Raw genomic sequence first — 17174 nt, forward strand, 5'->3', positions numbered from 1 at the left:
AGTTACATAGTGCCAGTGAAGGCGATACAGACCCCACAGACCATGACAGAGGTGTCATTAAACCTGTTGGAAGTTGATGTACCATCACAATGACTCTGGAAATATGATATTAAGGTGGAAAAGTTACATAGTGCCGCTTTAACCTAAGTCACATAAAACGTTCGACGGTCCCTGAACGCAGCGCGGCTCCTTTTCCCCCAAGATGCACCTGTCCAGCTGAGCTGCCTCACAAAAGCCATTTTGTTGTGCTAGCAAGCTAAATGGTAAATAAGCGGCAACACGAGTCAATTATATAAAAAAACGCCAAACTATGTAGCTTTGGTGTGTCGGTCTGGTTTGGAATGACACCTCGGTTGAGCTGTTAACCGCCTGTAAGAGCCGCTGACATGGAGCTGCAGCACGGAGGCTAAGTGTTATGAAAAGTGACCGCTGCAGGTTTTAGGTAACGCTGTTAGCACAGCTGCATGTTTACTAGTCATGTTTAATGTTCAACTAACCCCTCTGTGACTGCTGCTCCACACTACTTCTGTTTCAAATAGACTGAGCTCCTGCACTGTCAACCACATACGCGACAGAGACTTGTTTTGCTGACAGGGGAATCACTGGCTGTCAGGAACAACCCGGCAGTAATTTACAAAACACTTGAACCATACAGCGTTAAGCCAAAGTACTAATCTGATAATGGCAGAGGACACCCGACAGAGCAAGAGGGCCAGCTTCTCCACCCTAACAGACCATGGCACCAACGGGATGTCCAGGACCTCTGTGGGATCAGGCAAGACAGGCGCCTCTAAGAAACTGGTGATCAAAAACTTTAAAGGTACTGACACAGAATGTTTTTTACACATGCATTGCATTATTTATATATATATATATATATATATATATATATATATATATATACCCTACAGAAGATACAGCTGTAGATCTGACTGTGAAAAAGTTTTGTCTTGCTTTGTGAATATTGTTTTTACTGCAAACAAAAGGAGTGATCCAGCTGATCAGAGTTAATTCAGGTTAGGGCTGTTCGATTTTGCCCAAAAATAAAATCTCGATTTTTTTCTCTCAAAATCCGATTTTCGATTACGATTATTTTGTGAATTGACAAAAGGCAAAGAAATGATTTCAAATATGCTGTTTTTTTATTGAACATTTGCCCCATTGGGCTTTAAGTGCAAACTTTGCTCTTATTAAACCAAAAATGAATGAATAAAGTGCAAAACTCTGTAAAATAAGTTGAAAAAAAGTTTTAAAAAATATAATAAAATATAAAGTTTTATCTCTGAAAAAAGAAATCAGCAAATCAGCACTTGCAAACATACAGTAAGTTATATTTCCAATTAAATAAAACAAGACATTTTCTAATTAAACTAAACTGGGTTTTTGCATGCTAAATAATAATGCAACCCATGAAGGAGGTAGAGGTGTGTAAAGTTTTTTGCAAGGAACACGAGCCGGTCTACTGCATCTGGCTATGGGATGCCCGGTGGCATGTTACAACGCCCCCTCCTACACTAAAGAGCCTCTCCGATGGGCACTTGTCGCAGGTATTGAGAGGTATTTCCATCAATCATTAATATGGTATCAATCATTAATATGTTGCAGACAAGGTTAAAAAAAAAAAAAAAGTGAAAAATCGATTTTACGAGTTTCACGTTTTAACATCGTTCTAATTACATAATCGCGATTACGATTTAAAATCGATTAATCGAACAGCCCTAATGTGTATATATATATATATACCCTGCAGAAGATACAGCTGTAGATCTGACTGTAAAAAAAGTTTTGTCTTGCTTTGTGAATATTGTTTTTACGGCAAACAAAAGGAGTGATCCAGCTGATCAGAGTTAATTCAGGTCTGGTTGAAAGGCTCATGCAGTTCATGAGGTAGGGTTGCCACCCAAATAGAAATAAGGAACTCCCCGATTTCAGCAGCGCAGGAGCCAAAAAAAAGCCCCAAAACTTCTAAACTGCATAAAAATGTGTTTATTTTATATGAAAAAACTAAATGCTTTGATTTAAAGTTTAAAGTGCTTTAATAACAATGAACTTGCAGGACTGTACAGACAGCCAACCAACTGAAATAGCCTCCTATGCTATGTATGTCCACATCAGTCCAGATGTAGAATATAGCCTACAGGTGAAGAATATGGTGTAAAAGTTAATTTATTTCAATAATTCAACTAGAATATGGTGTAAAGGTTAATTTATTTCAATAATTCAACTAAAATATGGTGTAAAAGTTAATTTATTTCAATAATTCAACTAGAATATGGTGTAAAGGTTAATTTATTTCAATAATTCAACTAGAATATGGTGTAAAAGTTAATTTATTTCAATAATTCAACTTAAAAGGTGAAATTAATATATTACCTAGTCTTATTACATGCAAAGCAAGATATGTTAAACCTTTATTTGTTATAATGTTGATGATGGAATTGTTTATTGATTTAATAAAATATTCTCTAATTTATTTTTTATTTGGGGTTTTCATAAACTGTGAGCCATAATCACAAAATTATAACAAATAAAGGCTTGAAATATCTCACTTTGCATGTACTGGGAAATAATATATTTGTTTCACCTAAGTTGAATTTACTACGAATGAAGTTTTGCAATATATTCAAATTTTCCGACCTTCACCTGTATATTGTGACATCAATAAATAAGAGCATAATATGTGTCTGTATTGGTTCAATACGGAACGCAACTTTTAATTCCCATTACGGAACAATTCCGTATTTCAAGGGACGGGTGGCAAGCCTATCATGAGGTATCATAACTTTTTGTGACTTTAACAAATTCTTTGTCTCAGCACTAGGGATGGGCGGTATAGACTAAAAAATGTATCACGATCATTTCTGGCATTTATCCCGATAACGATACAAATGACGATTTAAAAAAACAAAAAAAAAAACAATTCAACTCCATCTTTTTAACTATAAATTTATCACCACATTAAGTCTTTGGAGCCCCCAAAACACTGCTCTAAAAGAATACGAAATGCTACTAAACTACGCCAATTAAATTGAATTAATAAAAATCAATTAAATGAGTACACCTGTACTGCAAAACTGTAATGACTCAAATGAAACAAGTTTGAAATGTGAGAATAGATTCAACATTTATTCAAACGGTATGGCTTAAACAGTGGGATAACAGTGCAAACAGCAAAGGTACCATTGTCCTTCAAGATTTCTTAGCTTATAAAATCACAAAGTAGAAAAAAATACATCCTGATAAATAAAGAAACAGGACAAATAAATAAAAGTTCACTGAAAATAAAATCCAATCAGTGATGACCTCTTCTAATATAAATAAAATGTGCAAATTAACCTGTGGTTGGAACATGCCACAAATGAGATACTATTGCAATTTCTTTTTCGTAATAGTCAAACGTTATATCAAAATGTAACAACCATTTCCCTCTGTTTTTGCAGACTCTGCACATAATAGATGATGTTTGCTCCTCGTCTCTCTTTTTCAATCCAAACCAGTTCTAGATAACGGAGCTGGAGCCTCGTTTAACAACGAGCTCCTCACTCTCAGATCCGCCTTCCGCCATGTTTGTTACACAAAAACGTCATCAACAGGAATTTATCTTATATTTTATTTTTCATTGCAGAACATCAACATCAGAGTGAGAGAGTGAGATGGAGACGTCAATTTTACCTGAGGGAACCTTCCCCAAGGGATAATTAAAGTCGTCTGAATCTAAATCACTTGACAGCTTTTGCCACTTTATTATTAGTGCTTTGGATTTTTCATTGACATGGTGACTCTGCATTGGATTAAGTGGCCCTAGAAAATGTTTGGATTTTTCATTGTCAATTAATACTCAAAACGTTAAAGGGATTTAAAGGATTTTATACAATCTTTCTCAATATGTACAGTTGGTAGCATCCTAGTTATTTTTGAAGATGTATACCTCTAAATGATTGAATAGCATTGTATATGTTTTGGTGACGACATAAATGTAGACATTTTATGCTTTGTTTTTTGTTTTTAAGGATAACTTTTTAAGGAATTTCTAATCATACAAATATCTGCAAAACATCTCAGGCCAACTGCACTGTCACTGTCTGAGCTGAGGTTTAAACCCTGGTTGAACTCTTACGTAACTAAAGATAGTTGTGGTATCAAACCCCATTGCACTTAATTTGTTTTAATCTGCAGCTGAGGTTTAGCCTGAGCTCTATTCTAGTGTTCATAAAAACATGTCACAGCAACCACTAGATAGATACATTATTTACTCAATGGGAGGTCTCTTCCTCTCTGTGTTTCCTTAAGACCTATTCGAAGTTGAAATAAGTCTAAGTCACTTTTTTTAAATGCACTAATTTGGTCCCATGCAGAGTGCTGCCTCTAAATGTAAGACAAACTGAAAAAAAGTATTTGTAGGGCATTAGGCCTTTGTATTTAAGTTGATCATGGTGTGGCAACACCCACATGCACACAAGAAATGATGTTAACAATAATACCTGGCTGGATTTGTCCTTCTGGAGGAAGACTATCATGTCTTGGTTGTTTTCTGTAGACATCAGAAGATCCAGGAGGAGCAATGACATTTCTTGAGCGTTTCCAGGTCCAGGGCATTTGGTCAGGGAGCACTTTTGGCTCATCATACCCCTTTGGTATGGACATGAGGATGGTTTCAAAATGTACAATATCAGTGAAAAGTTTGGACACTCATTTAGACTGAGTACTTGGTCCAAACTTTTCTCTCTACTGAATATCTTATACTAAATCTGATATTTACAAAAAACATGCATCCCAAAAATAAACTTTGGTGCTGTTTTTTTTTTTTTTTTTTTTTTTTAAACAGACAAACCAAAACTAGCAGAAAACTATACAGAGGACACGTGGCTGAAGCTTCGAGATGCGGTGGGTGCCATCCAGAACAGCACCTCTATCAAGTACAATCTGGAGGAGCTCTATCAGGTCTGTAAACACAAACATCAAGTTACGTAGCTTTTTCTTTCAGGCTCTTATTAGTATGTAGCAGTCGTTGTGCCCTACGAACCCCATTTCTCAATAATTGAAAGAATGAATAAATAAATAAATAAATAAATAAAATAAAGTTGGTCAGTATTCTAAAATGTAACAAAATGAAAATCTCTAAATTCTTTTGTTTGAGCTTTTATTTAAAAAAATTATCAAAAGTATAATTATAATTGATATTAATTACCAATCATAATCAGTTAATTACCATTCAGGGATAAATTACATTAATTCTTGCCAAAAACTGTCCACTGCTGCATGGACAGTGCAGACAGACTGCTCAGCTTTCTGTAGAGGTGATACATCATGGACTCATGACAGATCAGTGGTCGTTGATTAATTAAAAGAGTGTGATGCATGAAGTTGTGAACCTAAATAAGCTAGAGGTGTTTGAAGGTTATGTTACCCTTGAATAAAATGTGTCTGTTTCTGGAGAATTTTAGAAATTTTAGAAAGACATTTACTGTGTGCAATAAAAGAATCTAACTTATTAATTTCAGTTAAGGAAAGTACTGAACCACTAACTAAATAAATACATACCTTTTCTTTAAGGTTATTCTTTCAACAATGCTACATGGGGGGGGGGGGGGGGGGGGGGTAGTACCATTTACCTGACATCTTAAGTTTCCATTTACTTTTGAAAATAACATTACAGATGAGTTTTTGTTGCTGAAAATTGAAAGACAACATGTTTGCATTGAAAAAGAAATTATGATGTGATGAAGACTTTTTTTTTTCACTGTGTGAAAAATCTCTCCTGTATTTTTTTTCTCCTTTACATTTGATGAACTACCTTTATGAAACTCTTGAAGGCAGTGGAGAACCTGTGTTCATACAAAGTCTCACCTACACTCTACAAGCAACTACGTCAAGTTTGTGAGGATCACGTGAAGGCCCAGATCCACCAGTTTAAAGAATATCCTTTTCTGTGCACAGCCATGCCAGTTTATCTTATAGAAACATTCACCAAATATGGCACAGGTGTGAAGTTTAGTTATACTTTTGAAAACAATTTACTGTGTCTGTGTATACACCAGTTTTCTGTTTTACCTCCTGCAGATAACCATCAACCCAATTACTTTTTACCATTTCTCAAGCACCTTCTTTCTGAGCCTCCATTGTTGATAAACACAAGATTTACAGATTTGACATTATTAGTGACAATGTCTCATAAATCAGTAGTTTTACTAATACAAATATTATTTTTTTGTATAAAATGTAAAATATCTATATTTATTCCTTTTTTGTTAATTCTGCATGTGTGTGTATATTAAAAATAATAATTTTTGTATATATATATTTATAATAATGAGCTGTGTGTGTATGTATGTGTGTGTGTGTGTGTGTGTATATATATATATATATATATATATATATATATATATACATACATACATACATACATACATACATACATACATACATACACATGTATATATATATATATATATATACATACATACACATACACATACACATACACATACACATATAGACACCTCGTGCCTGACATGACCTTAGGATGAACCCTAGGATTTAGGAATGGCGGCCCGCCACTCCATAAATGAATGTAGAATGAATGTATATACATACATATACAGTGTATATATATATATATATATATATATATATGACAGGCTTGACATAACTGAGATTTTCTTCTTAACTTGGAGCTCACAGAGTCTTTGGACAACCTTTCCTTTCTGAAACGAATGAATCGCTGCTGGCAGGACCACTGCAGGCAAACTGTAAGTTTAACTGATTTCAATCTGTTTAGAAATGTCTGGGGCTGTCCGGTCTCTGTATGATCGGAGCAGGAGTCTGGTTCACATTGCCGGCAGTAAGTCAGACTTGTTCCCGGTGCATGTTGGACTCCGGCAGGGCTGCCCTTTGTCACCGGTCCTGTTCATAATTTTTATGGACAGGATTTCTAGGCGTAGCCAGGGGCCGAGGGGATCCGGTTTGGGAACCTCAGGATTTCAATTTTTGCTTTATGCGGATGATGTTGTCCTGTTGGCTTCATCGGCCCGGACCTTCAGCATGTGCTGGGGCGGTTTGAGGCCAAGCAGGAAACGGCAGGGATGAGAATTAGCACTTCCAAATCTGAGGCCATGGTTCTCCACCGGGAAAGGGTGGCGTGTCTTCTCCGGGTGGGTGGAGAAGTCCTGCCTCAGGTGGAGGAGTTCAAGTATCTCGGGATCTTGTTCACGAGTGAGGGAAAGATGGAGCGTGAGATTGACAGACGGATCGGTGCAGCGTCCACAGGTTTGCGGTCGATGTACCGGACCGTCGTGGTGAAGAAGGAGCTGAGTCGAAAGGCGAAGCTCTCGATTTACCGGTCAATCTACGCCCCTACCCTCACCTATGGTCATGAACTTTGGGTAGTGACCGAAAGGACGAGATTGCGGATACAAGCGGCCGAGATGAGTTTCCTCCGCAGGGTGGCTGGACGCTCCCTTAGAGATAGGGTGAGGAGTTCGGTCACCCGGGAGGAGCTCGGAGTCGAGCCGCTGCTCCTTCACATTGAGAGGAGTCAGCTGAGGTGGCTTGGGCATCTGTACCGGATCCTCCTGGACGCCTCCCTAGGGAGGTGTTCCAGGCATGTCCCACCGGGAGGAGACCCCGGGGAAGACCCAGGACAGGCTGGAGAGACTATGTCTCTCGGCTGGCCTGGGAACGCCTCGGACTCCGCTCGGAAGAGCTGGAGGAAGTGTCTGGAAGGAAGTCTGGGCATCTCTGCTGAGGCTGCTGCCCCCGCGACCCGGGAACGGATAAAGCAGAAGAAGATCGATGGATGGATAGAAATATTTAATGTTCTGGTGGTAACTTAATGATACGTTTTTTTTCTTTTTGCAGATAATGATCCGCAGTATCTTTCTCTTCCTTGATCGTACCTATGTGCTTCAGAACTCTCTACTCCCCTCCATCTGGTAAAGCTATGGTTTATTCAAATTGTTGTTTGATTAGGATGTTCTCAGACAGATGATGATATGTGTATGGTGCAGGGACACTGGGTTGGAACTGTTTCGCACTCACATCGTGAGCGACAGTGCGGTTCAGAAGCGAACAGTAGAAGGCCTTTTGGAACAGATAGAACTGGAGCGAAACGGAGAGACTATCGACCGGAGTCTGCTGCGGAGTCTGCTGGGCATGCTGTCAGACCTGCAGGTGCTTCACCTCCTCTAACAGATCCATACTAGATTGGTAGTCATTGTTTCTACAAACTTACTGTCTGCTTTGGGTTGTTTTTTTTAAGGTTTACAAAGACTCATTTGAGGATAGATTTTTGTCTGAGACCAATCGCCTCTATGCAGCTGAGGGACAGCGGCTGATGCAGGAAAGAGATGTAAGATTACCAGTGGATATATGTTTAAAGTGGTTACAGCTTTTTAATGTAACTTTTTCTGCACAAAAGAAGTACAGAGTGTGTATGTGTACAGGTACCCGAGTACCTGCATCACGTGGCTCGCCGTTTAGAAGAGGAGAATGATCGAATTGTGAGCTACCTCGACCAGAGCACTCAGTAAGACTTGACATCTATGAACTATACTCACCTTTTACAGTGGCTCCACTTTATACCAGCTGTCATTGCATGATGCATCCCATCTTTCCTTTTAAAAGCAACTCCTGTGTTTTTACTAACATTCATGAGTTAAAACATGTCATATTTCCCCAAATAAATAGATAACAGCAGAGGCTTTAATTTAATTCAGCTCTTAGGGTATAAGGCCTTTTTAAAGATGCATGCCTTTTTCTAAATCCTAACAGTCATTGTCGCTGTTATTACACCACAGTAATGTGAGTGCTTTTCTGTCTGTGTATTCTGTGTGCTATAACTCGTACTTGTCATTCATCGAGCCTATTGTAAGTTTACTTGCCTTCAAACAGGCTATAATCATGCCACTTCTAAAAAACCCTCACTCAGACCCTGCTAGGTTGAGAACTATTGACCAGTCTTACTGCTTCTCTTCCTTTCCCAAGTTATCTAAAGGGCAGTTTCAAAACAGGTCACTAACTTCCTCACACTAAAAGCTTTCTTGATTTAAACTAGTCTTGGTTCAAAAGGTCCTTCTAGACCAGGGGTCGGCAACCCAAAATGTTGAAAGAGCCGTATTGGACCAAAAACGTAAAAAACAAATGTGTCTGGAGCCACAAAAAATGAAAAGTCTTGTATCAGCCTTAGAATGAAGGCAACACATGCTGCATGTTTCTATATTAGTTAGAACTGGGGGGAGATTTTTTTTTTCATTATGCACTTCGAGAAAAAAGTCGAAATGTCGAGAAAAAAGTTGAAATGTTGAGAAAAAAGTCAAAATTTCGAGAAAAAAGTTGAAATGTCGCGATTTAAAAAGGAAAGGGAAAAAGGAAAGGGAAAAAGGAAGGGAAAAAAGAAGAAAAAAAAGGAAAAAAAGGTGAAACATTTTTGAAAAAGCTCTAGGAGCCACTAGGGTGGCTCTAAAGAGCCGCATGCGGCTCTAGAGCCGCGGGTTGCCGACCCCTGTTCTAGACCTATCACCTGCTTTCGAACAGTTAACCACAGCATACTGGTGTCAACACTCTTAAACTTGGTCATCTCTGCTATAGAGCATTATTCGTCCCAATCCTATCTCACATGGCGTACCTTTTGTAAGTATTATAGCAAGAGCAAATCTTTATCACATCGCCTCTCTACTTCCAGATAACCCCACAATCACTGCGTGTCTCTCCAACCTGTCCACACGGACGAAGGAACACCACCTTCAACTTAACTCTTCTAAGACGAAGTCCTTGTTATCAATGCCCATCATTTGATTATCTAAAACATTAACATAAATATTGTCTCTACTGCAGTCACTTCTACCAAGGCTACAAAAAACCTGTGTGTCATGATCAATGACCAGTTAATTTTCTCTGACCATATTCCCTCTTTCTCCTGATCGTGCCACTCAACTCTTTGTACAGGCTGTGGTTCTATCCCGCCTCAACTTCTGCATTGCCCACCCAGTTGGCCTACTAGCCTGAACAGTAAACCCCCTATAAGAGGTCCAAAACACAGTACCACGTCTGTTTGTTGATCACCCTTTAAGGATATGTCACACTTCTGTTCATTGACCATCGGTGGCTATCTGTGGCTGCCCGAAACACAAGTTGATGACAGTCGCCTATATGGTAATTTCAGGGCTTAATTGAACTCAATTGTAAAGGCTCATGCCACTTCCTGAGTGTTACGCTCATTTGAAGAACATTGATTGGCCCGGGCTCCTCTTCAGACAACAGCGAACTCAGTTAAGACTGTTCTCATACAAGCCTCCTCAATGATGTTCCTTCTAGGGCCATCCCTCTCTGTGTTCAATAAGCTCTTAAAACCTCTCCTTTTCTGAGAGGACCTCCACTCATAAATCAACTTCTCTCTCTAACCTCTTACCCCACACCAGAATGCTCTCTTAACTGTACCACTGCAATTTACCACGTGTTCCAGTGGGTTGATTTGTTTCCTCTGTTGTAAGTCGCTTTGGATAAAAGTGTTTGCTAACTGTAGTGGACATTTTTTTATTATTGCTTGTCTTATTTTTCTGCAACAACCTTATTAATGATCCTTCAAAATTGCACTGCTCTGGGAAATTACCTTTATTAATTTGTGCGAACCATGTCCTTCGTCTTCTCGAAAAGGCCCATCTTTTGATTGAATCACAGTTTTCATTTGGGGAAATATGATCAAATATTAGCTTTCTATGATTTTACAGTTTAGTTAGTTTACTCCCTTATTTTTTATATTTTAAGAAAAAAAGAAAAGTGTAATATGGGCTCTTAACCAGGAGAGTGCTTTGGACAGCTAGATGAGATTGAAGCTTCCAGATGGATTTCCCCAGTTTTTCTTTTTTGTTGTCCCTTCATCGTTTTACAGGAAACCTCTTATTAGCTGTGTTGAGAAACAACTTCTAGGAGAGCACATGACTGCAATATTACAAAAAGGTATGTCTGGGTGAAATGCTGTTATTTTTGTTTGTTTTGGGGCTATTTACGTTTATGGGGACTATAGTGTTCAGTGTGTGTTGAGCTGTGCCAGGGTGGCATTTATTGTAGTGGTGTAATTTATGGGGCTGTTACTTTTCTTTTTTTTTTAAGGGATGACAACCTATATTATTTATCATCCAAAACAACTTAAAAAAAAAAGAGAGTTCTACATAGAGAGTTCAGAGAGTTCTACATAAGGGGCTTATTTATTTTAGCATGTATCCAGCTGCATTGATCTCACTATACACAACAAATCGCTTTTACACTTCTGTAGATAAGACGACAATGAAAGTGGTTAGCCAAAATGTTTAGAACCATGTTTGTGCTGATGTGTTGTATTTGGTTTTTAGCTAACACCTTATACCAGTGGTCATGCACCGGGGTGGAGGGTTGTTTAAGAACCTTGGAGTTATTAAATCAACCATAAACAAAGCAGAACATTCTAGTCAAATGTGAGGTCATCTGTACGACAGATTAGCTGAAGTTCGGTTAAAACTTGGTTGCACAGTGTGATTCAGAGCCCACCAACAGATTTAATACAGATAAAGAAGAGAAGAATCAAGTGTTTTCAGTGGCCCAGCCTAACCTGAAATGGAAATGTTGTGGCAGGACCTTATGAGCACTGTTGGTAAATGAAAGTCAAGAGCGGAAAAAAATGCTTACAACCGATGCAAGAGACTAATAACATCATACAGAAATTGATGACTTCAAGTTGATGTTGATTTTACTTAATTTTAATAGCTGGTAGGAACCAGATGATTCTTATATCATGAAAAGGGGTTCCACTTTCTGTTTCAACTAACCATTTACATTATTGTCTGTCTTTGTGACAGGTCTTAGCATTCTGCTGGATGAGAATCGTGTTACTGAGCTGGGTCTGCTCTACCAGCTCTTCAGTAAGGTGAAAGGAGGACTTCCGACATTACTGCAATTCTGGAGGGAATACATCAAGGTATGCACAACAACCCTACAAAAACATAAAACAAAGGCAAATGAATTCCACTCCTGTTAGGTCCCACAACTGCTTACAAACACTGTCTGGTTGCAGTCATTTGGTGGAGAGATTGTATGTACACCAGAGAAAGACAAGGACATGGTTCAGGAACTGCTGGACTTCAAGGACAAGATGGACAATGTGGCACAGAGCTGTTTTGCACGGAATGAGGCTTTCATCAACGCCATGAAGGAAGCCTTTGAAACCTTTATCAACAAGAGACCTAACAAGCCCGCTGAGCTCATCGGTAGGTCAGACAATGAATTACATTTGTAAAAGAACTGCCTCCATACTCTGGAGCATATTTACACAGTCCAGTTTGTCATGTATTTTTTATTAGTTTGAGCATGTGATTATATATTTCATGGCTTTTACTTCTCATCCAGCTAAATATGTGGATTCTAAACTACGAGCTGGGAACAAGGAGGCGACAGAGGAGGAGCTGGAGAGAATCTTGGACAAGATAATGATTATCTTCCGCTTCATACATGGTCAGTTTATGCTTCTGTATGTATGTATGGAAGGAAAGTGTGTGTGTTTGTTGCCAATTAATGTCTGATGGTGTAACAAGACGTGTTTGTGGTGTTTTCTCATAAGGACATGTCTGACCACAGTTAACGTTTCCATTGTGTGATCATCTTTGACGCCTCTTCTTTTTTTCTTTCCCCTAAAGGCAAAGATGTGTTTGAAGCTTTTTATAAGAAAGACTTGGCCAAGCGTTTGCTGGTGGGTAAGAGTGCCTCTGTTGATGCTGAGAAGTCCATGCTCTCAAAACTCAAACATGGTGAGTCTCCAGTTTCATGGCTTCCACTATGTATCAGAACGTTGTCTTTAATTTCAACCCACACCTCATTTAACATTTTAGGGAACATATTTACCTGTTTTTTTTATAAGATGTGAGGATGTTACAAGTGCCAGCATGGTTTATGATATACAGGACTGTCTCAGAAAATTAGAATATTGTGATTTTCTGTAATGCAATTACAAAAACAAAAATGTCATACATTCTGGATTCATTACAAATCAACTGAAATATTGCAAGCCTTTTATTATTTTAATATTGCTGATCATGGCTTACAGCTTAAGAAAACTCAAATGTCCTATCTCAAAAAAATAGAATATTCTGGGAATCTTAATCTTAAACTGTAAACCATAATCAGCAATATTAAAATAATAAAAGGCTTGCAATATTTCAGTTGATTTGTAATGAATCCAGAATGTATAACATTTTTGTTTTTTTAACTGCATTACAGAAAATAAAGAACTTTATCACAATATTCTAATTTTCTGAGACAGTCCTGTATATTCTTGATATCATTTAAACTGAGTTTTAAGGTTTAATATGCTTTTTACACTTTGATCTGAAATTGTTTCTATGACTAATAATTCTATCAACTTTTCACTAGACTGATAGATCTGATGCATTTCCATTTGTGGTGTTTTACGGGTATGTCAGTTCTCATATTTGTGGTTATGACCTCCTGCAGAATGTGGAGCAGCATTTACCAGTAAGCTTGAGGGGATGTTTAAGGATATGGAGCTGTCTAAAGACATTATGATCCAGTTCAAACAGGTACTTGAAATAACGGAGTATATACAATTATAAACACACATGGCTAAGTTTATAGTATATTTATGTCCTTCCTTGTAATATCATTGAAAGCATTTTTCATAAAGAATGGTAAATTGATTGTGGTATTTACACCCAGTATATACAGAATCAAAGTGATCCAAGCAACATAGAGCTCACTGTCAACATCCTCACCATGGGCTACTGGCCTTCATACACACCTATGGAAGTCCACCTGCCCTCAGAGGTGAGCATTACTGTTTTTGTTCTGTTCTTATGATGCACAAATGCACCTACCTTGCTAAAGGGAGTCATTGAAGCAGATGGTACTCCTAGATCTATATAGTTTTGTAGAACTTGAGCAATAAACTGGTTTATTTTGAGTAAATTATTGTCAAAACAAAAACTGTGATGTCATTGTATTTTATTGATGATTTTCAGCAGTCCTTGTTAAATCTTTAACTTTCTGGTAGATGGTCAAACTCCAGGAGGTTTTCAAGCTGTTCTACCTGGGTAAGCACAGTGGCAGAAAGCTGCAGTGGCAGCCCACACTGGGCCATGCTGTACTAAAGGCAGAGTTTAAAGAGGTAAGGGCCTGGCATTTATTAATGGGGCATAGACGATTATGGACAAACATAAGAGCTGCACTCACAAAAATGCTATATCCTGCAGGGAAAGAAGGAGCTGCAGGTCTCGCTGTTCCAGACACTGGTTTTACTCATGTTTAATGAAGGAGAGGAATTCAGCATTGAGGAGATCCGTGCTGCCACCGGCATAGGTTACACATGTCTTTAAATATGTAGTGCCATCATTTAGTTGTGGGAAAGGTTTTCTTCGCACTGCTTCACTGTCTTTCTCTGTTGTGCTGCGCAGAGGAGGGAGAGCTCAAAAGAACACTGCAGTCGCTGGCTTGTGGAAAAGCACGTGTCCTCAACAAGAACCCTCGAGGAAAAGATGTGGAAGATGGAGATCGTTTCAATTTCAACAATGACTTTAAACACAAACTGTTTCGCATTAAGATCAACCAGATTCAGATGAAGGAGACGGTAAAGAGCACATTTTCTTACTTTGTTTGTGTTTTTGACTTTTACTCACCACAGTTTTTCGTTCCTAAACGGAAAAATTGGCTGCCCTAATTGAATGAATTTTACCTTCAGGTGGAGGAGCAGGTAAGCACCACAGAGCGAGTGTTTCAAGACAGGCAGTATCAGATTGATGCAGCTGTAGTGCGCATCATGAAGATGAGAAAGACCCTCAGCCACAACCTACTAGTATCAGAGCTCTACAACCAGCTTAAATTCCCTGTCAAGGTGACGTATTAAGTCTCTCATCCTTAATTTTCCGGTTTTCCTACACTCACATGTACTCATGCCCAAAGCTTTCTAACATCTCTCTTGCTAAACCTTCCACAGCCGGGGGATCTAAAGAAGCGGATTGAGTCACTCATAGACAGAGACTACATGGAACGTGACAAGGAGACTCCTAACCAGTATCACTATGTTGCCTGAAGGAGCGCTGCTGTCACCACTGTGCTTTTCTCACAGCAAGCATACAGCTGAGGGCACAACACAGGACTACAGCCCCTCAGCCTCTCCTCTGGCGCCCATCTTCCCTCCCTTCCCACAATCCTGGACGCAATGTCCACAAGACGCAGAGCTCCAGAGAGACAAGAGAGACTTGGTTGTGCTGGTCCTGTTCTGCAACATCTTTAGTGGGACTCTGGGATTGGGCTGGAGGAGTGGCCCGGGTTGTTGATGATTGGCTTATCACTCACAAATCTGCTAATGCAAAACTCTACTGAAAATAACTAGCACTTTCTGTGTCTTTGTTTTGTTTTCTTGGAAATGGGTTTCTTTCCTCCATCCCATCAATCTATATCGCTTATTTTCTTTCATAGCAGTTTGTCTCAAGTTTTAAGACTTCTTTTGTGTGTTATTTTATTTTAGTTTTTTTTTTTTGTTTGTTTGAGGCAGTCTTCCTTTGAATGACTGCATAAACTGCTGAGTCCAAGCTTGGCAGGATTGTTTGCTTGATTAGGTAAAGAAGGAGCTTTTGAGAACAAGAGGAAAGAGAAGAGGCTTGAGATGAGTAAAGTGGGCTGGAGGAGTTAGTTTCACTATGTGTAACACAATTGCTAAATGACATGCAGGCCAGCCAATCAGGTATTACTTTTGGTATCTCTTGTATGTTTTGACCAAAATGTCCAATTTCACGTGGTGATGTTTTTGTAGATGAGATTGTATTCTATGTAAGAGTGCGAAAAGTGAACCTGAATAAATGGATATTTAATGATTTGATTAACAATTTATAGATAGGTAACCAATGGCAGTTATTTTTTATTAGTAGTATTTGAACATGTCTGGATACTTTTTACCAGTGGTACAATTTTCATCCAAGCTTTAGTTTACTACATACTACTTTAAATAATGAGAGCGTTGAGATGGTTTGGAAAATGTTTGTTTACTTTGGCTTTAATTACAGACACTATGAACCCCAGAAAAATCATGTTTTGTATTGGCAATTTAAACTAATTAGTTTATAGAGATCAGTTGGGAGAGGGATTTAAGGAAGCAGTGAATCTCCAATCTGTCTACAAATTTATCAGAAAATCATTAAATGCTTAAAGTGTTTAAAAATCACATATTTTAAGGGATTAAGAGGAAGTTCTTGTACAACAGGCAAGTCAAAACTCAATGCCCATGAATGATTCGTCTACTCACCAGATGGCACTGCATCAATAACTGACATTTATCAATAGCTAATATACCAAACTGGTTGAGGGATTCATTTAGGAAATCTCTGTCAACCACTACGGTATTCAGAGCTGCATTCACAAATAAAAACGTAAACTTCACTGCAAAAACTATCCTTACAGTAACCTCATCCAGGGGTAACAGTATCTTCTTTGGATTCATGGGTGCATCAGAGATGGGTCACACAATGGAAAGGTGTGTTATGATTGGAAAAGTCTGTGTTCCAGCTCTTTTTTGGAATAAACAGAATCTGTGTTCTTGACCAAAGATGGAAAAAGTGCATTCAGGGTGTTATCAGCAACAAGTTCATATACCAGGGTCTGTTATGGTACAGGCTGGTATCTGTGCCACTGGCGGGGTCATTAATATGTCTGTGATAATGGCATGAATGCAGAAAAGTATGGTGAGATATTAGAGCAACATATGGTACCTTTTGTTAGATTAAAAAATACATTCTACATATTACAAAGATAAGACTTAGGAAGAGTGTGGAGTTCCTGGACCGGACGGGCTCCAGTCCTGACCTGTCTTCATAACTGACTGTGTGAAGATGTTTGAAACAAAACAAAACACAAAGACGAACCAGCAATCATGTACAATTGAAGCGTTCACAGAAGTATTGGAAGAGAATAAAACCTAAAGCACTAATTTACATGGTATTCTCAATGTCAGAAGTTGTTTTGAGTATATTAAGTGAAAGATGAGACAAAACATGACATATTTTGGGCACATACTATCTATGATAAAGTAGAAGTCAAGGTAAATGCAAGAATCCCTTGTTTCGCTTTTGTATTTCATTTTCCATACAACTCAGGACAGTGAGGAACACACTGAAGTTTTAAGTTATGAAGTTATTTGTAAA

At 38.5% G+C, this 17174-nt stretch overlaps 1 protein-coding gene across 2 annotated transcripts; it reads left to right on the forward strand.

The window, feature by feature from the left end:
- The first annotated feature begins 208 nt into the window (after positions 1–208).
- cul4a (cullin 4A) lies at positions 209–15867 on the forward strand. 2 transcript variants are annotated; one of them, XM_061741464.1, is made up of 21 exons: positions 209–442; positions 540–820; positions 4826–4941; positions 5814–5917; positions 6680–6749; positions 7858–7931; positions 8007–8169; positions 8258–8347; positions 8442–8524; positions 10886–10953; positions 11829–11947; positions 12044–12236; positions 12376–12480; positions 12663–12773; positions 13477–13562; positions 13699–13806; positions 14033–14146; positions 14232–14337; positions 14433–14605; positions 14717–14869; positions 14972–15867. In XM_061741464.1, the coding sequence occupies exons 2-21, from the start codon at positions 682–684 to the stop codon at positions 15065–15067; spliced, it is 2271 nt and encodes a 756-aa protein (XP_061597448.1). In that variant the 5' UTR covers positions 209–442; positions 540–681; the 3' UTR covers positions 15068–15867. The 2 variants fall into 2 exon arrangements, with proteins under 2 accessions (XP_061597448.1, XP_061597440.1); XM_061741456.1 differs by having other exon boundaries at positions 209–820.
- Positions 15868–17174: the final 1307 nt, after the last annotated feature.

This window comes from Cololabis saira, chromosome 2, assembly GCF_033807715.1.
Source record: "Cololabis saira isolate AMF1-May2022 chromosome 2, fColSai1.1, whole genome shotgun sequence".
NCBI classification, from domain to species: Eukaryota; Metazoa; Chordata; class Actinopteri; order Beloniformes; family Belonidae; genus Cololabis; species Cololabis saira.

Coding starts and splice junctions, on each gene's coding strand:
- cul4a (XM_061741456.1), top strand. CDS start 682: ATGGCAGAGGACACCCGACAGAGCAAGAGGGCCAGCTTCTCCACCCTA. Junction 6,750..7,857: donor AGGACCACTGCAGGCAAACT/GTAAGTTTAACT, acceptor TTCTTTTTGCAG/ATAATGATCCGCAGTATCTT. Junction 11,948..12,043: donor TCTGGAGGGAATACATCAAG/GTATGCACAACA, acceptor GTCTGGTTGCAG/TCATTTGGTGGAGAGATTGT.